The 24,131-nt window shown below is 34.8% G+C and overlaps 1 protein-coding gene across 1 annotated transcript; it reads right to left on the bottom strand.

Annotated features, from left to right (window-relative positions):
* Positions 1-110: 110 nt before the first annotated feature.
* Positions 111-17,867, bottom strand: LOC145598140 (protein MICRORCHIDIA 6-like). Its single transcript, XM_081654450.1, has 22 exons — positions 17,371-17,867; positions 16,875-17,029; positions 11,095-11,469; positions 10,894-10,968; positions 10,739-10,773; positions 10,079-10,157; positions 9,840-9,929; positions 9,686-9,761; positions 9,250-9,328; positions 8,776-8,910; positions 6,920-7,018; positions 6,732-6,830; positions 6,503-6,649; positions 3,993-4,082; positions 3,337-3,388; positions 3,130-3,241; positions 2,570-2,793; positions 2,386-2,489; positions 1,705-1,784; positions 1,427-1,469; positions 1,096-1,194; positions 111-496 (listed from the first exon to the last, which is right to left on the bottom strand). Exons 3-22 carry the CDS (start codon positions 11,405-11,407, stop codon positions 485-487), a joined length of 2,043 nt encoding a protein of 680 aa, XP_081510576.1. The 5' UTR covers positions 11,408-11,469; positions 16,875-17,029; positions 17,371-17,867; the 3' UTR covers positions 111-484.
* Positions 17,868-24,131: the final 6,264 nt, after the last annotated feature.

Raw genomic sequence — 24,131 nt, 5'->3', positions numbered from 1 at the left:
TAATGGAGTAAAGGGACATTTCAGCAGACTTTTCAGCTATACATGACTAACAAAATGACTCCTATTGATTGTAATGACTTTAACAATTAGTATTATGCAAGAGGAAATCCTAGCAAAAATGATAAATTTTTATTAACATAATGATACAATAATGATACATTGTAATGTACAATGCTACACTCCTACACTTTTCTATTTCACTTGCAAAAGCAATACAATGAGAATCAAAGGCCTCAACTCTGCAAGCTTGCTATCTCCTGCATCATCCCTAAGCTAACTAGCCTCACTGGCCATGATACTCATTTAGCAGCTAATACCAGTGCAGGGCAGTGCCTGCCTGCTCGACATCTCCAACAGCAACTCTGATGAAACATTTCAGAGAGAGACTTAACTCTCCTCAATTAACCATATTATTTCCTTTATCTTGGTTTCGTTGTAGATTAACATTGCCAACCAGCCACAGAGAAGTCTCTCATCGATTGCATCAGACAGGTACCTGCTTTTTCAGCCATGACTATGAGCATCAAACAGTTCACAAAAGTTTTCTAAGTTGTAAAATGCAAGAATAAACGAAAGGCAATGGAAAATTGACATAAAATAAGAAACTTTGACTGCTTTAACAACCCATAAATTAACAGAGACATTTGGGTCAGCAGATTACTAGTGTGCACAGTAAAAAGCTGTGATTGCCTCCTAGAAGCTCAGTTAACATAACTCTGATACTAGATTCATTTTAATGATAAGCAAAATAACCAAAAACATTGATTCTATTTTGTTCTGAAAAAATAAAATTATAATCTATTTTCCTTTTGCAGTTAAAAATGGACTGCAGTATTTCTAGATCCTTCAAGATACTGTAGTAACTACATTTCTTCTTTTTCTTGTTTGACATTAGCAAAAGCACAAACTAGTTATTACACTGACTTGCAAGGGAAGAATAACATATTTGCAACAATAAGTGCCTATCCACTTCCACAAATGTCACCTGATAACCAATAGCAATTAAATTGTTGGCCAGCTGTTGAATTTCATGTTCAAGGACTACAGATATAGTAACTACATCTACAATAAGATGATCTGACAGCAATTGCTTACATTGTTTTCAGGCTTGATAACCTCGAGTGACCGAAGCTCAGTTAACATTCTCTGATACTCTAGATGTGCCTCTTCGAGCTCCATTTTAAGCCGTGATGCCTGCATGGGTCATTTAAAGCAGTGTAAGCAAGTACTACACAGTTCATGAAATCCTAGAGTGTATCTAATACATAATTAAATGGTGATTGATCTCAGCATTTAAGAATGCTACATAGTTGGATTCCAATTGCATGAGATATATTGAAATTTGTGAGCTCCTCAGCTAATTAAAAAAGAGACACCCAAAAGAAAAGTACATGGTACATAGGAAAAATTGAGCTACTTAATGTACCTTGCACTTGAGTTCTTCCTCAGACTTCTCATATTCTAAGCATCTGAAAAATACATAAAGACCATAAGAATAAAATAAGCAAATAATAACAAAATTAAGATAAAGTCAAGTATCAGCTTAGCCAGCTTTGATAAAATTACAAAACTAGTCAATGAGAAATGTATGTCTACTTTTATTTAGTTTGTTTGGTAAGATCAACCCTATTGGACCAGTACCACTTGCAAGTTAACTACACTATTATACTTGTGTGACGCTTTATAATTCCATAGGTAAATTACCTCTCTCGAAGTTTCCTGTGCTCCTGCCTCGACACCTTAGCCTCCTGTTGACCCAACGACGCTGCAGCATGAATGACAGGCTGCAAAAGAAGAGTAACCATATCACATTTACCAAAATACTGTTCACAGAAATTAGGTACAACTAAATCGAGATATCATAACCCGTATAGGTATATTACACATTGGCAGAGCTAAGGGATAGTTTAGCCCGTATAGGGTAATGTCATGTTTACATATACTGGATCTAGAATCAACTCCTGTGTCTAGTGTATGATATTACTTACATATCATCCTTTTGACTTCTCTTGCAATGTATATCACAGTCTCTTCTTCAAATTGAATTTTCCAACCATATTTATCTCCATTCTTTTTCTAACTCCTTTGAAGCATGGATTATCAACTACATTTTTACTCTTCTATTTTTAACTTCAATGTTCAATTGCATTACATGGTTATATTTAATTTATCACATTAGTATCAGAATATAAAAAATGGATAAGTGGACACACTAGGTCCTCTCCCTAATCCACCAGAATCACTCAACGTTTATTATTAAAAAGACAGAATTAGTCGCAAAATCTAACTGCAAATCACCAAGTCTTGCAAATGCCAAAATATCATTCACGGTACGTACTTTAGAAAGTTAACATCCACATTAAATCATAATTCATAAACTCCAACCTGAATTTCCATAGAACGCCCAGCACTATGAGCAGGTTCCACTCTGCTTTGCCGTCTCCCCCTTCCAAGAGAAGACAAAAAATCATCTTGTGTCCTCTTAGTTCCTGCAAATAAGATCGCAGTAGGCATCAGCATAACTCCCGACAAAAATATCTGCAACCATTGAAAAAAATGAAAAACTTACCACACTGCTGGATGCCGCTTCGAGCGGCTAACAAATCTCCAGCAGGTAAACTGAACACAGGATGAGCCTGACCAACAGGTGAACGACTCACTTTTGAGCTTTTATCCACGCTAATAGGCTTAAGTCTAGCATCATTGGGACTAACATAGAGGGAATTAGCTGAGGGTACAGGTGCTGGGGCCTTCTTTTTAACCTGATACCCAATAAGTCCACAGTGATGATCCCTACAATATATTCAAGGATGTGCATTGATTAGTAAGTAGTTTGTCGAACTTCTATATGGTGAAAATTGAAGTGCATGTCTATTTTAAAGTTTCAGTGTGTCACATAACCAAGGCATGTTTTCTCTCAAATTCTCAATCAGCTAAGGATGGAAAAAATCGATTAAAACAAAGCTAAACATACAAATGATCAATTAAGAATAAGAAATGAAAAGCATGTAATCTAAAGACATCATGGACTTCTAATTACGTGATAGTAAACAGATGAAAGGAAAGTACAAAATAGAATCAGACTTCGGCCATTTGTTCTGCACTGAACAGAAACCATCGCAAACCTACCAATACTCCCAAGTCATTTCCTTCAACCGAGTTTCAAGCTTTTGGAAGAGCGAAGTCCTTTCAAAATCCTGTTTATTATGAGTGGGCTCGACAAAGTTTGCTTCCAATACCCCTGACAAACAATTCGATGATTATAGTATGAAGTATGCACATAATCTAAAAGCACAATTTTCAGAGACGTATTGATATGTGATGAAGAGAAATTACCTACAACCCCTCTTCCTCTACTGTCTAAATAGCTAACAACATGCCAGAATGGCTGCCAAAAAAAAAAAAAAAAAAAATATAAAAATAAATAAATAAATAAGATAAGGGATAATCAACATGAAACTTGCATTATAATCTAAAACAACAAAAACATACTTCGCTTTTAGTAAAGCTCAACATGAATATGAAGTTTTTGATTAGCTTATACATCCAGAATAAAATTCTTGACAGGGATGGAAAATACACAAGTATATATTTGTGACATACTAATTATTTTGTCTAAGTGATAGAAGCATTAATCTCACTCATGACACACAAAAATTTTCAAAAAGTTTACCCATGGACAGATGGACCCATGGTCTTCCAAAGACCACAACAACTATATTTTTACCAATCTTCTTTTTCCTCTATCACAGTATAAAAATTTGAAATGAGCTAAACATACATTATTGTTAAACTGCAAATATTGTTGTGTAGCTGCTCATTACTAAGATTCTAAGAATCACAATTACACTCAGAAATAAAATACTCCGACACAAGTTACTAGCATGATCACTTGACAATTCACACTTATATGCATGTGCATGCACGAGCTCACGTGCACAATTGGTCACATACAGAGCTTGGTATCCTAAGGACAGATTTATGCAATTTACCAGTATAAGACGGTTCTTATGGTACACATTGAAGCCATGGATATTTACATCAGGAGCTTCCTTCAGAAAGCCTATTGTTGTCAATACTTCCTGAAAGAGTCAAGCAGAAAATTTTAATCATAAAAGAAGCAATATTAAAGCACAGATCAAATAAGAATAATAGGATACTGATACTACTCACTAACTTTTTAGGGTGACCATATTCTAGGGTTTAATCGCATCAGGTCATGGTCAGTTTTGGGTGGGTTACCACTTACCAAGGCCTGGTCAGTTTTTGACAGCTCTAGTTGGGAGTTAGAAGCTCTGCTATTGAGCTCCAATTCCTCCAAGTCAGACAGAGTGAATGACAAGGTATCAGATAGGATTTGGAAACAAAACACATACTCCCTCCACCCATACCGAGGTGTTCCATATTTTACTTACTATTGTTAGTAAGTTTTGTCACTCCACTTAACAAGAAGTTGAGCCCGGCCTTTCCTTAATAGGCTTAATCCACATGTCATTTCCTTGTGCAAACTTAGATATGGGACAAAGGGTAAAAGAAGCAACACAGAATGTTCATAAAAAACCTTCATACAATTTACTATGTCATCAGTTATGAAGAATAAGCATGGACTAAGACACAATATTCAATTGTCATCATCGCATAAAATTATACAACAAATCATGTGGCCTATGTTGCACGGAAACGGATACGGGGACAAAAATGGGTATGGGTACAAAATCAGGATACGGCAAAATCAAAATTTTAAAAATACGGGTACGGCAAAAAATAAATATAAATCCATAAAATGTGAAGAAAAATTTTAAAATAATGAAAAAATAAATAAATCAATAATAAACATAGTGAGTACCATTTAAAATGAAAATTAATAAATAAAACATAAAGTGCTCTCTATACACCTACTGGACTGCTAGTCTGCCATCAAAAGTCACTGACTTCAAGTAAAAAATATACGAAAAAAAAAAATAAACTAATAAAAAAAACAAGTTCGAAGAAAGAAAAAAAACGAGAAATAGAAGCAGAACATAGAGAAGAAAGAGAAACAGTAACAGGTCGAAGCCTCGTCGGTGTCGGGGTGGTCGCAGGTGGTCTATGGTCGCGCACACGACTAAATCAGGTCACACCTCTAGGGAATTGTCGTTTGCAATAGTTAGGGCTTAGTTTAAAAAGGCGCAAGGCGCAAATGGTCCTTGCAGCCTAGGCGCGAGGCGAAGGCGCGCGCCTTTTGTATGCAAGGCGCATGTATTTACATATTTATTTCAAATTATTTTTTACTTTTTTTTTTTTTTTTTTTTTTTTTTTGAAAGCAATTATTTTTTACTTTGATTGTACTTAATACCAATTTAAAAAATTCAAAATAAATTAAATAATAATATATGTAAAGCTAAGGTAGTCTAAATTTGAAAAAGAGCCCATCATTCTTCAATTTACAGCTTATACCTTCCTTGAGGCGCAAAGGCGCACCTTACCAAAGGCGCTTTGAGGCGGACGGCGCACGGTGACTGAGCCTCGCCTAGCTAAAGCCCATTTCCCAGAGCCCGGAAGCGAGGCGCGCTTTTTAAAACCAAGAGTTAGGGTTTATGAAAATTGGGGGAAATCGAAAATTATGTTCGTAATTCACTTATTAACTAATTGGGGGAAATCGGAAAAAAAAAAAGGGCTGAGCTTCTAAGGAAACGTCAGAAAATCAAGAAGCTAGCCGTCCCCAAATTGGCTTGCCATACCACTTTCGAAGGGGACGCCTTGGGGACGTTTCCCGGCCGTACCCGTCCCCGAAACGTATTCGGTACAGGAGACGGCAGCCATTTGACAAATCCGTGCAACACTGCATGTGGCAGATTATAGAATCAAGCGTTACCAATGTTACCAACCTTCCACGTTATCAAAGACTATCAATTCGTATCTTTTACATCAGAGTAGGCTGAATGACCAACATTAACATTTTAGTTAGCTAACACTCAATTAAATAGTTGAAACATTAATTTTTTTTTTTTTCTTTGGCCACTCGTCATCCTTTACTTTGTTAAATAATTGAAAAGGAAACTTTAAATTGTGATGAATATTACCAAATTCATGAGTTAGTTAACAGATACATTAGGTCTTTTATAGCATAACAGCACATGATGTTCAGAAATTAATGGGTATTGTTCCTCAATAGTCGAATCTCCTAACATTTTCAAAGGTGTTAGTTTCTCATAAATTTACAGACTATTGTTAGTAACCAACTAATTGGTTTAAGGGTGGAATAGAAGCTCCATGAAAGCATTTCAGATTTCAGCAGAACTGGAGGACATTAAGGCAAAATATGGTCAATATGATTATTGCATCAATGAGGAGTAGAGATGACTTCCACTTCACGTACATTTCATTCTCTTCAGTAAAATCATTTGCAAGGAAATATTTTATAAAAAAAATAGGTGGACAATCCATGCCATCCAAAAACTACCAAATGAACATGATAATAAAAAATACTCCGTAATGGAAATATGAAAGCATGATAAGTAACCTCTTTGGTGCCCCCAGTTGAAGGTCTGTACATAATGAATTCTGGATATTTGAGACCATGTGCTATACTGTGATGTTCCACAACTTTCCCGCGCAATATGATACAGAAATTTTGAGGAATCCGCAAGTATAAAATGGACAAGTACACCTGCAGGTAATACCAAGGTTTGTTAGTCTGATACCTAAATATGGTTCAAAAATAATGAAACTATGTTAAAACCAAGACTTACGCGAAGGGAGAAGCGATATTGATTCCCAATGTGCTCTTCACTTATTAACATTTTTGAATTAATTTTCTTAGTATTCTCAGAATTTCTCAAGCGGATATCCTGTGACCATATAGTAAAGAATTGATTAGATGATACAGTTGAAATTAATTCTACATGGGATCACACACGTTAAAGTATGTGGAGTCAACCTCAGGATTGCTTTCAAAATCGAACTCCAATGTCCCATCATCAGTATACCACAAGTTAAAGATGATAACTTTAGTTCCATGAGGTCCAATATCATCGAACTGCCATCAAAAAAAAAGTGTATTTGAGAAACAGTATAGAAAGCCACACATACACATGCCTATATATTTTATTCATATTCAATAATTAACCAACTATATATAAGCTTGCAGATTGTGAACCGTTTAAGTCATGATGGTGAGATTCAACCAGCTCAGGTTGGACTTAACTTAATCAATTAAAATTGTCCATTGTGGGTCCTTATCAACGCAAAAAAAAAAAGTAATTCGAAAAAGGAGAATACGGAGGAAGCGAATCCAATATGCAAGGCAGGATAAGATGGTCCGAGAACAATGTCCATCAAGGAGACCAGATAATCAAAATTGTTAGTAATCCAACGACAGGAAAAGGAAACCAAAGAGATGGTAGATCCAACATGACTAGGCTCAACTTGTTCTCACTACAGACATGAGCCTCAATTTAATGTGTCACTTCAATATTTTTGTATGCAGTAGTAAACTGTCTAGGATATGTTATACTTGCTTCATTGCAAATACTTGCTTCATTGCAAAAACATGGTGATATTCTTTTTTGAGTTTTTTCTTTTCATGAACAGCCTCTAGAGTCTCTAAATTGCCTCATTGCCCCCATCTTAACCTCCCCTTAAACCCCCTCATCATAGATGAATCACACCAGGTGATTAGCTTTTGTAAAATTGCACTAAAACGCTTTATTGACTCTCAGATAGAAATTTATTACTCAAGCATATTAAACTTTACATGCAATTGGATAAATACTGATGGTGAACTATATGCTTTTCAAAATTACAGTTGTATGTCTTTTAATTTGTAAAGGATTGCTGGTCAGGAAAGTACTTATTTTAACCAAAAGAGGTCATGGTCTATAATCAATAAAATATAGAGGACAGATGGCCCACATTTTATTCCAATTTTAATAAAGCCATAAAGTCATCCAGAGAAAAAGCATCAAGAGACTGATAGCTAATATCAGTGGCTCTCGCAACAAAAATGGAAAACCAGCATTGGAAGAATAAGAACCAATGATATTAGCAGGTAATAACATGGAGAGCTCATTGAGCTCGGAAAAGACAGTTATAAATACTACCTCCGTTAAGTATTAGTTGCAACTTTGGAAAATTTTATATCTCACAAATAATACCCCAAATTTGCAACTAATACTTAACGGAGGTAGTATTATTGTTTTCCTGAGAACTATACAGGACTGAGGACATGGTATGAAAGCAATGATAGATATGGCACAAGTAGAATCCTATCAGAATCCTATCAATAACTGAACCCTTAATATAGATATACAGCACAATGTACTACAAGGTCATGACACAAAATATATAAGCAAAAAAAAAACATGATCAATTTAGCTCCAGGAGACCAATATTATCTATGAATAAGTTCACTGGCACATCTACTAAAGAAAGCTATCAAGAAGCAATTAAGTAAAAAAGGAATAACTCGCTTTAAAAATAAAAGATAAATAAATAAATAATAAAAATAAAACAGACAACTGCAAATCAGTAATGACCAGTTTTGGTTGTGATCTATTGCACGCATATGTGATATACACCTATCAAGCCTTTACCACGCAGTGGTCTCAGCTACAGTGATTACTGCTAAAAGTAGAGTGTATTGATTCTGGAATATAAGTCACTATTCTCAAACTCAAGGACTATGTAGAGATTAATAACATCATCAATAGAGTGTCACGAGTCTTCTAATTCTAACCCTTGATTTGACAAGACTTATAAATAGTCATCTGAGACTGTATAAGACTATAAACTAACCTGCTTCATAAGCTTGGCTTCAGTTTGATATGGTGACCACTGTAAAATGATGGATAAATTAGACTTAAAATACTCTTCACCATGGCGACACAGAGGGTTGAAGGTGTCAGTTGACATGTTGTACTCATAATCAACCTATCAAAGCAAACAGTTCAATTATTTAGTACCCATAACTCACAGTCAAAGAAAATTTATTTCATGAAAAAGGATCAGATTATCAGAATGCCCAGGTAAGACAATAACCTAACCTTGCACAAATACCGAACAAAACACCATCCATAATTTAACTTGTACAATAGCTACTAAATAAAAGCGCAGAAAATTTAATTTGAAACAGAAACAGTTGACATAGAAAGGGCTTGTGATAATGATGCAACCCACAGTACTATATAGTATTTTGACAAAAATTAAAAATGATGTATGAATAGAAACTTGTAGGATGATTGACAGCCAATGACATAATTCATTACTTACCATAGGTACAACTATCCTGTCTAGGCCCGTTCGTGACAAATATGTGTAGGACAAGAGACCAATGCTTTGAGTCAATGTCCTGGTCATGAGAAAAAAACACAGAATAAGCATAAGCCCCAAAAGAGGATTGTGACACCTGAGGTGAGAATTCCTACAAATAACAATAGCAATAACCTATAAGCCCACCATCCGAAAGGTTTTTTTTTTTTTTTTGCTAGACCCACGATCTTTGTTGCAACTAAAAATTAACGGAGGAAGTAGAAAGTTTTTTTGTTAAAAAAATGAAAATATTTGCATTCATATGGAAAAACTGAATTGTTTGACATGTCTAATCACAAGCTAATGAACTAGGCAAGGACTGAGATACCAATTCATCAAATATTTTGAGAGAAATACACAACATAAATAAGTGACTACATTTTATTGGTAACCCTACCGATTGTTGAAATGTCGACTGAAGACTATAACGTCGGCTCCAAGTCTCATGGTGCTGGTCTTAAATCCATTCCCATCTGAAAGGTAAAGGGTCAGCTATATTATCAATAAAAACAAAGAAATGAAAAACCTTGGAATTGTAGGTTTAAACTTACATCGTCCAATGGCTGATTTAGATTTCTTGTCTGAAAATCCAAAACTCATACAGCGCCTCATTGCCTCAGGGTCCATTCCACCTCCATCATCTGCCAAAAAGTATCAAGGATATAAAATTAACTAATAAAGAAAGTGAAGCTCCCATGAGAAGCACAAAACAACCAACAAACAAGAGGATTCCTAACACAGCATGAAGAAGGAGGAAGCTTCTTGATTATATATATAGAGATCAACATACCTTGAGTAAGCAAGGCTGGAGTTCCATCCCTTGGATTTGCAATTTTATCTACAATTACATAAGAGGCTCCATTTTGTATCTATTAAATTGAACAAACACAGAAAGGAAAAAAAAACATATATATAAGTGGAAATGCAAAATCCTTTATATGAAATGTTTCTACCATGAATATGAGAGTTGCATGTTATATATAGACAAATGGCACAAAAAAGTTCTCAATTTTCAGCATATTTTCATATGTAAATTCCGGGACAGTATTAAAATATGCAAAACAACTTAATACAATTAACAAACAGCCAATTTTGTAAGTGTTGCTATCCTCTGTAGTGATATACTAGTCATCAAGTACAGGGAAGGCAAGGTACTAAAGAATTTGATGTTTTTTCTGCTACTATGAATAGTGAACTAACATTTATACTTTGGACTTCTGAACATAAACAAGTCTACAAGAACTGCCGCAAAGCAAAAACCAGATATGTTACTACTTAACAATCAAAAGAGTATAAAGTTGTAGTTCATTTTATAATTCTTTGAAGGTTCAAACTATATGAAGGCAAAATCAATATGCCTTAAAATAGAATTTTTTAGAATAGGACAATGTTCAAAGTCTCAATCAGCAGTTCAATAGAAAAACAATCCATAGTATTTGGCAAACATTACCTCATCAATTGCATTATCAAGAAGTTCTGCAATAGCTGCACAAATAGCCAACAAACGAAATATCTGATTAAGAAAAATAAAGCAACAAACAAGAGACTCCTATAGAAAATAAAATGAAAACTTTATAAAATATAGCAATTCCATAAGCTGAAAACCTCCAAAAGCCCACTTATGAGAAGTCGCATTTGAGTGAAGAAACTTGGGGTGAACATGCAAATAATTTTTGCTATCTGCAAGCAAAAGACAGGTATATCAGAGACCATGACAGGATATTCAGTCAATATGTTAATTAATTAATATTAGTTTAGGGGATCAAAATAACACTATTATTTAATATAAAACAATTGATAGCTAACTTTGAGCTTTAGATCTCGAATCAGGCGCATCTTCGTAGTTTCCAGCTTTCCAGAATTGTCGACAAAGTGGTGCCGGACATATAGATGGTACTGATGAAGTAGTATCTTCAACAGATGTTTGAATTATTTCACTGGTGCTACTTTGGACAGTGCTTAAAGCATTTATTATATCATTGTCTTCAGATTCACAAATTCCAGGTAGATCATCCCACCCTGGTGGGCCCAAATAAGATGAGTGAATATCTCCATTTTGGATTAAAAATCCATTGAGTTCTGGTTCTGGTTTCACGTGATTAATTTCAAATTCTCCCATATATAATCAATGTATTAGCCAACAGGATGCCTTGTGCTAATTATGGATCAAGGAGACCGGACCTATATCAAGTACACGAGATATTATCGTCAATCACAATGAGCGTGGCAAAATAAAAGGTTCACAGTCCCACAAAGACTCCAGTACTGAGGGAAAAAAAAAAGTGCAGTTGATCCTTGCCACAGCTAGTCAGACATAAGACTCAACTAGAAATTATCATTGTGGTTATGCAAGAATTATAAGAAGATTACTCTGCATAGAGATTAGAGAGAAAGCCTAAAATTAGAAAGAAGAAAGCAAGGTCCCAAATTTCACATATCAGCAAACAGCAAACAATGATTCGATTCATGCTTTAGCATATTGTCCCGAAAAAAGAACTTTCATCTTAGCCGGATCAACCGGAACAGAGAGTACCATACTCTGAAACATCATAAACCATGAGACCAAAAGGCAGAATAATTTCAAAAGATCAAGGTCAATATCAAATCCAGGCTTCCCTAGAAAACTAATGCCAAACATAAATCATAATTATACAACATAGAATCAACAACATGAGACTTGAGAAATACTGAAAACATGACAATGAGTTCATACCCATGAAACATACCATCTTACGGTCTTACCTCTGCAACACAAACTATTGTAGAAAACCCTCTAAAATAACACTAAGGAATCAGGAAAGATTTTAAGAAAAGGAAACAAGGTGAATGGAAACCAAAACCCGCAAATTAACATTAACATAGTTATTTGTTTTAGTATAAGAAAGGAAATCCTCCCACTCCTTCAACTACCAGCCTATCCTTCAATCTCCCTCTTGCTGCCGTCACCACCACTTCCTCTTATGCTCTCTCTTTTCAAAAACAAAAAACAAACAAACAAAAATACTCTTTAGATCTGGTTGCTAGGTGGTTTGTTGTGATGGTTAGGGTTAATTTAGGGTGCTTAGGGTAGTTTACGGGAATAAAAAGGTTTGATTTTCGAGGTGGATTATGTGAATTTTCAAGGTAGTAGGGTTAATATAGTGATGGTGGTGGTGGTAAATTTGGCTCTAACACAATGGTGATTGGGTTTTGGGTGGTGGTGTTAGTAATAGAGTAGGTGGCTTGAGGAAATACAACTGAAAAACCTTTAGGGAGATGGGGAATAAAGGTAGATAATGGAGTAATGAGGAGGGTAAAGCGAATGATTAAATTTATTTTTTATGAAGAAAGAAAAACGGAAGTTAGGAAAATCTTCTCTAATAACCACGTACTTATCAAAATAGAGAGGATAAAGAGTAATTAAATTTTGTTAAAAAACAACCGAGGAAAGGGACCATTGTAATTCCTTTACACTTTTCAAGATAAACCAAACCAAACACCCCATAAGAAAAAAGAACATATAAGAATGTGACTACAAACACAATACACCTTAATAAAAATTATTTGATGAAAAGGTTCATGAAGTGTTTGATGCATTTGTTTACAGAATTTAGTAATTTACACAAGTCTAACTCTATAAAGGATCAATCAACCAAGAATTAAACGAGAAAGAAAGTATATTAATTCAAATAAAGACCACACCACCCCTTAAGTAATCTACTTAAACAAAGCTTAAAGAATTCAATCACCAGCTTTAAAAAAGACCGTTGTTTTAATGCAAAACAAACAAAAGAATTTTGAAAAATTTGGTATAAAAATTACATGTTGTAACCGTGTGGTTTTCTTCCACCATGTATAAACATAATTCTCCTCGTAAGGTTAGGCCAAGTCCCCAATTCTTTATCCTAAAATAAATAGTATCCAAACAAACTTAGGAGACCAAGCCCCTAATTTGATTTGTTTCGTTTACTGATCCAAATCAAATCCTAACAAATATCCTTAAATTTAGCCCTAAGCAAACTAACTACCTAATCAACTATTAATCAAAGTACACAGAGCCAACTTAAAAGAAATGAACTCTAATGCTTGAACAAAGAATATCCCCTTATAAGCAAATAAAAGAACCCTAATGCTTGAACAAAGAAAATCCCCATGTAAGCAAAATCTAAAAAAAGAACTAGAAAACTAAACAAGATCCATTCTTAAATCTTCTTAAAATTATGCACCATTAAGTTACCAACAAATTGTCAATCACAAACTTCAAGTGAATTAAATTACAATATAATTTTAGATTTCCTTGTATAAACATAAAATACTCTCGAAGTTCTCATGCAATTCTAGATTAGTGTTAAAATAAGCATTTGTGTTCTCTAGGTCCTTTTGATATGTGATTCAGATTGTTGATATACACTTGTATAAAAAATCAAGATAATGCATATCATCTCTTTGTGTCACCGGTCTCACCACGGTAAGTGACATGGAATTATGTCACGCCATGTCATGAGCACAACTATTTTACATTGTATAGTTTCTCATAGAAAGATGTTAGTATCAACACATAAACTCAAGGCGTAACATGTACTAACAAAGAGTTTCAGACACCACTTCGTGATAGAGCTTCCGACTCAAACAGTTTTAAAAGAGGAATGCTTTCTTATGCATATTAAGAGTATGATAACTTATTATCAATCAATCAAACGCCTTAATCCCATATGTGGGGTCGCCTAAATGAACCCAAAATGATTATTCTGCATAGTCATTCACAAAGACCTTCCTCATCCATCCCTTACAATCAAATACCTCATTCACATGTAAATCTATATGCTTCATATTCTTCCGAACTCATTTGAACCAATTCAATTTTAGTCTCCCTCTACCTCTTTTAACATCTCTATGATTTCACTCTTCTATTCTTCGTACCGCTACACCCTAGGTCTCCGTCTTAAATGCCCGAACCAACGCAGGCACTTTTTCAGTTTCCCCTTAGCTTGCGAGGCCGGTTTTCAATTCGCAATAAAGGGAAACTAACATCAGACTCCTTCGCTGCAGAACAACTTCATTTCTTATTCTATCACTCGGAGTGTTGCCGCTCATCAAGCTTAACATGCATATTTCCATAACCCCCATCTCTTTAATGTGGTCCCTCTTAGAAGCCTGACATTCGATACCATAGAGCAACATTGGTCTTATGGCAGCTCTATAGAATTTTCCCTTCAAATCTACAAGAATGCTTCAATCACATAACACTCCCATGATTGCTCTCCGTTTAAGTCACCCCGACGGCCAAGTCTTGTTCAATCTCTAAACGTAATACATTATTGCTTGTCCCCTTCTATGTACCAAAGTGGCATACGATACATTCGATCTTACTCCAACTTAGCTTTAACCCTTTGCCTCCATTGCTCTAATTTGGCATCAACCCCATCTTTACTTTCATCCACCAAAACGATATCATCTGCGAACAACATACACCAAAAAGGTTTAACGTAGACCCTTAATGCGATCCTATTGAAATAGGGAAATCGTTTATCCACATGTCCTTACATATGTTAACACATTCCAATACATATCCTTAACCGGGTCCACGTACCTTTGTGGCACACCTTTCTTCAACATTGCCCACCATAGCACCTCTCTTGGCACCTTATCATATGCTTTCTCAAATCAATTAAAAACCATATAGAGATCCTTCTTCATCACCTTATAAAACTCCATTTATTGGTCTTATCAAATGGATTGCTTCCTTAATATATCTCCCGCACATAAAACCAAATTGGTTATCCGAAATGCTTGTGCACGCCCTTAACCTATGTTCAATCACCCTTTTCTCACAAACGTCATAGTGTAGCTCATAAGCTTGATCCTCGATAGTTAGAACTTAGAACAATCAAACTTGAGCATCTCCTTTGTTTTTATGCACCAGGACAAAGGTGCTCTTCCTCTAATCTTGCGGGATCCTTTTAGCCCTCCATATCTTGTTAAAGAGGTTTGCTAACCTAACATACCTAAACTCCTCCACATTTCTACCGATATACAATGAGGGCCAACCGCCTTTTTAGGGTTCATTTTCTTTAGTGCAATCTCCAACTTTAATCTCCTAATTCTCCGCACATACTCCACATTGATTTCTTCATCACTTATAAAGGTATCTCCATAAGCCCAGTCCTTACTAGCCTTACTACTAGTGTATCTACCAATCTCCACCTAATATTCCCAAACAAATGCATTCTCTTACTACATCATTATCCCGAATGTCCGCAACTCCAATTTTCCTCCTAACATATTCATTTTTAATTGTATTCTTTAAGAGTTTAAGGTGTTCCCACACATGCATCTCTACTCCTCTCATCTCATTATGATCCTTTGTGAATGCTTATAAAAACGTTGGCCTAAGTTACCTTCCTCTTAGTTTCATAAAAAACATGTCAACCTAATAACTAATTATACTCGACTACTTTATAAGTAAGAAGTAGAGGAGATCAAAATTTGGGTTTGTTGGGTCTTAATATCAAATATCAAGCCCAAAACCACAAAAAAAAATAAAAAAGTGCATGCCACATTCAGGTTTTTTTACTAAAAATGTGTATATAGGCTTGCTAAACCCGCACTTTTTTCGGGCTTTGCGAGTTGGACCATAGTTGATAAACTATAGTAGAGATTATGTAGCTTAAAATATTAATGTATTAGGCTACAATAGCTACAATACATTACAATATACATTGTGGAAAACTTCAATACATTGTAGCTTGTCTTTAGAGATAGAGATGCATTTATGCCTTTCACCACTGAAGAAGATTATTTAACTTTTTGGCTTCACCTCTAAACTTTCAATATCTATCAATTTTCCGGACTGGCTTATCATAAAGGCCAGTAAAAGGGAAAATTACAAGTTTTGTGTTTGATCCATACTTGTTCCTTTTCATTAAATAATTTTAACAATAACCACTATCCTTGTGGATACCACTACAAAGAAACTCAAGGATCACAAGGTTTTTTCCTCCAAAACTATATGCTAACTTTTTAAATTAAACTTTTGTATGATGAACACTTTTGATAATCTAATAAAAAAAATTAAACGAAATTAATTTTAAATATAAGATTAGTTTTGAATTATCTTAAGTACAAAGTTAATAAAAAATTTAGAAAACCATAATATGTGTACACAATTACCTCCATATCATAACATCGCAATATTTTGACTTTTGAGCTAACTTTGACTAATTTTTAGTAATAATTAAAAAAAAAAAGTTTTATTAGGTAAAATATTGTTATGTAACTTTTTATTAGGTATTAATCTCTCCAATATGTTCTTTCTATTTTAAATCAATTCAAATTGGAGGAACAAAAAGGATTGGATGGAGCATTATTTTTTTCTTTTTTAAATAATTTTGAAACCTTAATAGTCAAAGTTTGCATCGACAAGCGTGAAAATCAAAGTGTTACAATTTTTTTTAAAGCAAAATCAAATATACAAGAAATATGTTTTCCAATAGACCAAAAAAACTTTAATTAAAAACAAAGAACTCAAGAAAATAGATTCAAAAGTAAACTCACCTTCAAAATCAAACATACTTGAGCAAATTAACATAATAGTTCTAGTAATTTACCTGCAACTCCAAGCAAATTTGCCCAATAACACCAGATGCTCCAAGAATCAACCAACCAATTCAAAACTTCAGCAATAAAATCAAATTCAGCAGCCTTTAACACAAAAAATCAGATCTACTCCTTCAAATCAGCAACAAAAGCTCAACAATTTCCCCTGTTCTTGCCCAATTCATAAAAACAGCAATCAACCCACTTGCAAATTCTTTAATTAAAGTGAGATTATTGCAAATTCTCTATATTGATGTATGCCAAAAAAAAAGAAAAAATTAACAAATCCAAAAAACCCCAACAATTTTCCAAACCCTAGGAGAGAGAAAAAGTTATATTTATACCTAAAATCCCACAAAGTCACGTGACATACAAAATTTTAGGAAACAACGCACGTGATACAAGATAATGACAGCCTGTTAACATCTATCAATACAGCTGTCTTTTCCTAAAATTACTCAAAATTTAAAAACAAGAAGAAAGAAGAAGAGAAGATTGATTAATTACCTCATAACTGACGTAATAATTACGTAACCGCCCAATTTTGTTAGTTTCCGATCTGCAACTCATCCTTCATCTGAATAAAAATTCCCGCGCTTCTTTTTAATTTTTTGAAATTTGTTTGGCGCTCAAGAACTCACTGCATCCCCAGAAACTCGAATGGACGGCAGCGGAGGCGGAGACGGAGGCGAATATAGAACCGTCCCTGAGCTAGGGCAGGAGGGTCGGCCACCTTGGGCGGTATAGGAGAGAGAAAATTGTGGATTTTGGGGTCTTGATTGGTGTTTCGAAGCCGGGTTTTGGCCGCTAATTGGTGTTTCAGGGAAGAATAGGGCAGCAGAAATTTGGTGGTTTTGGGAAATTTTGATGTGTTAAGCAATTGATTTTGGGGTACTGGTAAGGTTGGTTACTCACTACTTACTCATGGGAGGATGACAATATGACATGGTTGTGGACTTGTGGTAAGTAGTGTTGGGACTTGGAGTTGGGAAGGGAGTTGGGAAAATTTCACAATTTAAGCTCCAAACTTGAACTTTTAATTTTGATTCTCCCTCCATATTTTGTGTTTCATATTTGGTTTTGTTGATCTGAGATTTAAAATACAAGTTAGGCCTTGTTTAATTCAACTTATTTATACTTATTTCAGAAATAATAAGTTCAGATTAGATAAAAAAGATAAGTTCAGATTAGATCAGAAAAAATAAGTTCAAATTAGATCATAACATCGTTTAAGTTGCGGTTTTTTATTGCTAAATATCTTTAATTTCGTTATGAACAAGATTGTGAAAATTACATATTAATAAACTACACATTATTACGAATCTAACAAGATCTCACTTGATCTATGTTTTCCTTATAGATTATCATATACTTAAGGTCAAAGTTTGGTCAATTCAAATTATCAGATTAGACCAGATCAGATTAACAAAAATAGGATGAACCAAGCAAGACCTTACTCTATTTGATTGACGAAAGGTCAATAATAGGGTATTTCTGGTTGATAAAGAGGCAACGACGATGTTGACGATGAATTGGGAATGAAACTAGGAAGATAGAGAAAATGGTTCAAGTTGGAACTTGAAAGGTATGTATTGCGGGCTCATATCACCTAGGTCGAAGATGGTATAGGTGGAGATGAATCTTCAAGGTCTATTCAACTTCAATAGAGAACATGGCCACCCCTGCCTTATGGGTTTAACTATGCCCTTAATTTCACCCTTTAAGTTTAAGGATTTTATTTAATTTGGCGACAGTGGTGGAGTCAAAGAAGATAACGGGTGGAAAATGGATGGAGGGAGAGAGATGGAGGTAAGGGACATGAATACGTGAGGACGTCGGAAAGGTTGACCAAACGGTTGTAGGAGTATATAGAGGGTACGGTAAAGTTGAGGAGATCTTCACATAGGTTCGTGTTTAGTAGAGGTACGGTGGTGATTTTTATTATTATTATTATTATTATTACAATAGCAAAGGCAAACCAAACTAATTATTCTACTAGTAATTAGCGAGAGTCATACGGTATTGTCTAGCACTATCAAGTGCCCTTTGTACTTGATATCTCTGAACTTTGATGATTGTACATTTCTAAAAAGTCGCCCCTACTTCCTTAACCTCTTTCAGTGTGAGGTGGTGGTTTTATGGTCGTTGTTGATGAACAAAGGAAGAAAGCTTTAAGAAGAGAGGGTGAGGAAGATAAAAGTGAGTAAACATAGTTAGGAAATAAACCATTAGGTTGTTCCATTTTATTTTGACTCGGCATTTGATGTAGATATATAACAATTGAGTTGGCATTACCAGCATTGTTCCTCATTATCACTAAATAGCCACTTGATTGACAAACTTGGCTGATCTAATAAATAAACGAAGCTCCCTCGATAGAGAATAGACCATATATACTTAAAGCTCAAGAATTATCAAAAAAAAATGGAAAGAGATTTTAGGCTATGTTTATTGTTTAGTTCATCGATCTTGTTTTTGCTTATACTATGACGGCTAACGTGCGCGATGCGCTCGCTATAATTAGCCATACCCAGTAGTTTTTTCGGTTTGACCTTAAATCACAAATATAGTTGTTGATATGCGAACAAATATGTTTAGAGGTATACCAAGGCAACTAACATTAATGAGTGAATATAAGGGCCTGTTCACATTTACTGAACTGGGATGAACCGAATTGAACTGATTGGAACCGAACTGAAATGAATATTTTACGAGATAAGGAAATTAGGAGCTGAATTGAACCGAACTGAACTGATTGGAGCTGAACTAAACCCAACTGAACTGATTAGAGCTGAACTGACTAAACTGAACTGAAATTAAGTAAATGTGAACAAGCCCTAAGTAAACAAACAATTTTGAGGATATAATTGTCAAACACTATTCATTAAAAATAACTTGTACATATTAATGAGGGTATATATGTAAATGCACATTTTAAAGGGTGTAATTGGCATCACACTATTCATAAGAGTAATATTATACTACTTTTTATAAGGTAAGGAAGTTCGGAACTTTTTTCAAATCTAATCTAATTGTCTTATTTGACCACACTTTGGCCTTATTCATATGTTGATCTATAAGAAATAAATACATCAAATGGGTCTTATTTGATATGTGATAATGTTTTTTTAAATATTATATGTAATTTTCATAGTTTTTTCATTACGAAGTTATTAAATGTCTAGCTTGCACTTACACAATAAAGTTTGTTTCAAACTCGTTTTTCAACTCTGACTTAATAATTATCATATGATCTTATTTGTAATCATTCCAATTATATATGAAATAAGTGATAATATAAAAAATGTCAATATAAGATGAATTAAACACAACCTTATTTGGAGATGAAAAATAGAGATATTCAATCTTCATTTTTTAAGATACTGAGCATTGTGAATGGGTGGATAAGGTGAGGAAGTAAATAGAAATACAATATATAGAATTTGTGAATATAGTTATAGAGGGGGTAGTTGTTTGGTATGTGGGAGTTTAGAGTAGGAATGAGAGTTTAATCTTGAAATGAGATTTACTCTAATAATATTACAAGGGGGCAAGCAAGTATTAGGACTGTCTGTATTTTTTACATGAATTAAGGTGATTTGATCTGATGTGATATGATTTTCTCTTTACATGCTCGTAGCTTGGTTCCTTATTTCAACAAAGCTTGTGGGCAAGCTTCTTCTAAGAATAAGGGTTTGATGTGTATCCAAGGGGCGTTCCAAGAAGGTTTTGATGTCTACGTGTTTTTACCTTTTACTTAAACTAGGGTATCCTACGCGCGCGATGCGCGCGGAGGGGCTAGCTCTTGCGGAGAAGTTGTATTGGCGTGTATTTACACCTTTGGTTAGGGTGGTAGACCTAGTAATTTTAATACTGACTATTTGATTTATGTGCATATGTGGTGAATTTGTAGAATTATAAGAAAGCCATTTTAAGACAATTATTTTTTAAATCCTCAAAAGTTTGATAGTGTTATATCAAAATTATTATTATTATTATATAATATTTGATTGTTTTCCATCCCTTCATATTTTAAGCGGCCATTGTTAGTTTAGAACTTTTAATTATTGTGCATGTTTCAATAGTACCTAGTATAATATTTCTATCGTGATTTTCTTCAAATGAATTTTTTTGTGAGCTTTGGTCATGTGGAGTAATAATATGTAAACAAGTTCTTCAATGTTCTACGACGACCATCTAATATCTATATCAATACTAAAGCAATAGCCAATTAGTTATATTTTTCATCTTAAATTCTCTTCATAATTAATACCATTTTTTTCTACCACCGATTTCCCTTGATTTTAGGATATTTAGTTCTTTATACCTCTTGATAACATACGCCTGCTCAAATATCACCAAACTATTTAATATATAAATCCCATTCAAATTCTATGATGGATGTTGTTTATATGTAGACTTAAAAAGCTAATAAACCACATAGTGAGGGATAACTCAAGTGGTTAGAGCTCCCCTCCCGGTCCAAGAGATCTTTGGATCGATTCTCATCATTCGCCCTTGTGGCTCTCTAAACACCAAAACAAAGCTAATAAACCTTAACAATAGTTGTAATTAAAAAACGACAAGATTTTTTTTTTTTTTGGTGGGGGGTGGGGATGATAAGTTAGTAGGATTTTATTCCCAATCAAAGTTCGCAAGAGTCAAGAGACTTTGCGGAAATAAGAAGAGCAACTTTGAAAAAGTAAAAATAAACACTCACTTGGTAATAAACCGTTTCATTGTACATACAAATTTTTTCTTTTTAAATAATAATAATAATAATATCGTATAAGTGTAAAGCATTAGAATTTTTTATTTTAAAAAAAATCATTACAAATTATTTGTTAACAAAAACAAAATTAATTGATGATATGTTTAATGATAAAAAAACATTAAATATATTAATGATAGTAAACATATTAATGAGGGTATAAAAGTAAATACACATTTTGTACATAACTTTGTACATAGTTTTGAGGGTATGATTGGTAGTACACTATTCCTAAGAGAATGTTTCTACTTTTTATAAGGTAGGGAAAGGTTTTTCTTGTTTAGGGACTTAGGAGCTTCTTTTTATTACTTTGGTGTTATTTTATTTTTGTTATCAGCTGGCCAAATTCATTAGGATATATATGTTAGTTTAATTCGATTAGTAGAAGTTAGATTAACTTTAAATATTACTATGTATATTACAAGTCAAGTTTAGTTTTCTAGTTGGATTCTAACTTGCTCTACACATTTAAAGCTAATTATTTAGCTTATAAATACATTGTTAAGAATTACCTTTTTTTTAAAAAAAAATCCATTTTGATAGTTTGTTAATTGACGAGCGTATGAGCAATCTAGGTTTAGTTATTGAACAAAACACAAAATTGAGCCTTTTGTGTACTCAAAGACGAGCCATTTGAAAACTATTCACCAAATTTCATCCTCCATTAACCTTTTTATGATTATTTACCCAACAACTGATTTTAGAGCAATCGAAATTCTTCTCATACTAACTTCAAGATCATCTTTATCTAAGGGATCAAAGTTCGCATAGTTCTTTCATACCCTGAGTCCTTCTTTCAGCTTGATCCCAGCTGAATCATTCTTTCAAACACAACTATTAATATTTTTCGGAGATGTACAATATCTTTTTTCATATAATACTCATGTACTTGCACTGAAAGTTAGCTCGGTAGCAATGGATGAGGCGGAAAACTGCAAGTATATATTTCGCAACTACTCTCGCCAACATAGAAAATTGTTGCTCATGTTCATGTCACAATCTTATAATTTAGAAGTTTTGTCGATCTCATGTTGGTGTGGCAAAATAATTATGTGCTGGTTAGGCTAGGCATGCTAAGCGGGTCATGTAGTTTGGTGGTGTTGGGTGTGCAAAGCGGGTCATGTAATTTGGGCAGGATGGGCGTATTAGGTGGGTTAGTGTGTTGTGTGGATTGTATCACCAAGATGAGTTATGCGGGTTAAGCCAAGTTAAAAGGATCGAAGTGGGTTAGGCTGGAAAAAATGGACCCCCGACACACCCATGCTTAAACCTAGGCTATGTTGAGTCAAAGACGAGTTAAAATGGGGCAAACTCAGCTGACCTACTAGTCGTGCGGGTTAGGGTGGGCTGTTTCCAACTTGACCCATTTGCCATCTCTAGAAAGCCCTAGACCTGCCCTGAACATGATGTCTTGGTTATTGGATCAATACTACATGTTGCTCCAAAGGATGTGCCATTCAAGGAACAACGAGAGAATATTTTCCATTCTCGTTGTATGAATAAAGGTTGCAGCTGCTCTCCTATATTAATAGTGGATCTTGTTCAAGTATTGCATCTACGAAGATGGTTTATATGCCTAACTTGGATCAACGGGACATCCTAGACCATATAAGTTGAATTAGGTTAGCAATGAATCAATGATGGTGGTTTGATAGTTAAATAGCAAGTTATGGTTTCACATAATGAGTTAAGTGGAAAGAAAACAAATAAGAGGGAATTAATTAAGGACAAAATTGTTTGGTTTAACTATGAACAAGAATCACCTAAATCTAATCACTTAAGTTGAATTAGCCCCGATTCCCTTTGTTGTTGGTTGTTAAGCACTTTTTTTCATTCTCTTTACCCTTCCCATTACTCCAAATCCTTCCAACTTCATTCCCCACCCCCTAGACTTTCCCATTCCCTTTCCTTACAACCCTCCACCACCACATCCACACTACCCTCCACCACCCAGTCGCACCTCCATGGCTCCACCGACCATCGCCGCCCCTTCCCCGACCTTCCACGAGCTTCCACGACCTTCCCCGAGCTTTCACGACCTTCGCCGCCCCTTCCTTTTTCCTCGCCGCCGCCCAAAAACCCTTCCCCTAAGGGAGGTTTTTCGAGGGAGAGATGAGTTGCGTTGGGCCCAACGAGTGGTGGGGGAGGGCTTGCTAAGGGCGGCGAGGGGAGGGGGAGAGCCGACGAGGGGCGGGGGAGGGTCGGCGAGGGGTTTGGTGGCTGAGAAAGATGAAAAATTAATGAAATGTGTGGTGGTGGTGGGATTGATTCTCTTTGTTTTTAAAACAAACAGCGAAGCAAAAATAATGCATGTTCATTCCATTCTCTTTGTTCATTCCATTCCGATTACCCTGTGCGAACCAAACGACCCCTAACTCCCTTTCCTTTTGATTTATTAGGAGGGTAATGGTAATTATTAGTTTTTTACCTTAGCTTTTAGAGATGTAACAAATAGGTGGAAATCATTACCCTTAAATAATGGAGTATTTGTTACCAA

The sequence above is a fragment of the Chenopodium album genome, chromosome 20, assembly GCF_948465745.1.
Source record: "Chenopodium album chromosome 20, dcCheAlbu1.1, whole genome shotgun sequence".
Classification (NCBI taxonomy): Eukaryota; Viridiplantae; Streptophyta; class Magnoliopsida; order Caryophyllales; family Amaranthaceae; genus Chenopodium; species Chenopodium album.
The sequence above is the reverse complement of the archived record's forward strand: the minus strand, read 5'-3'. Positions and strand labels throughout refer to the sequence as shown.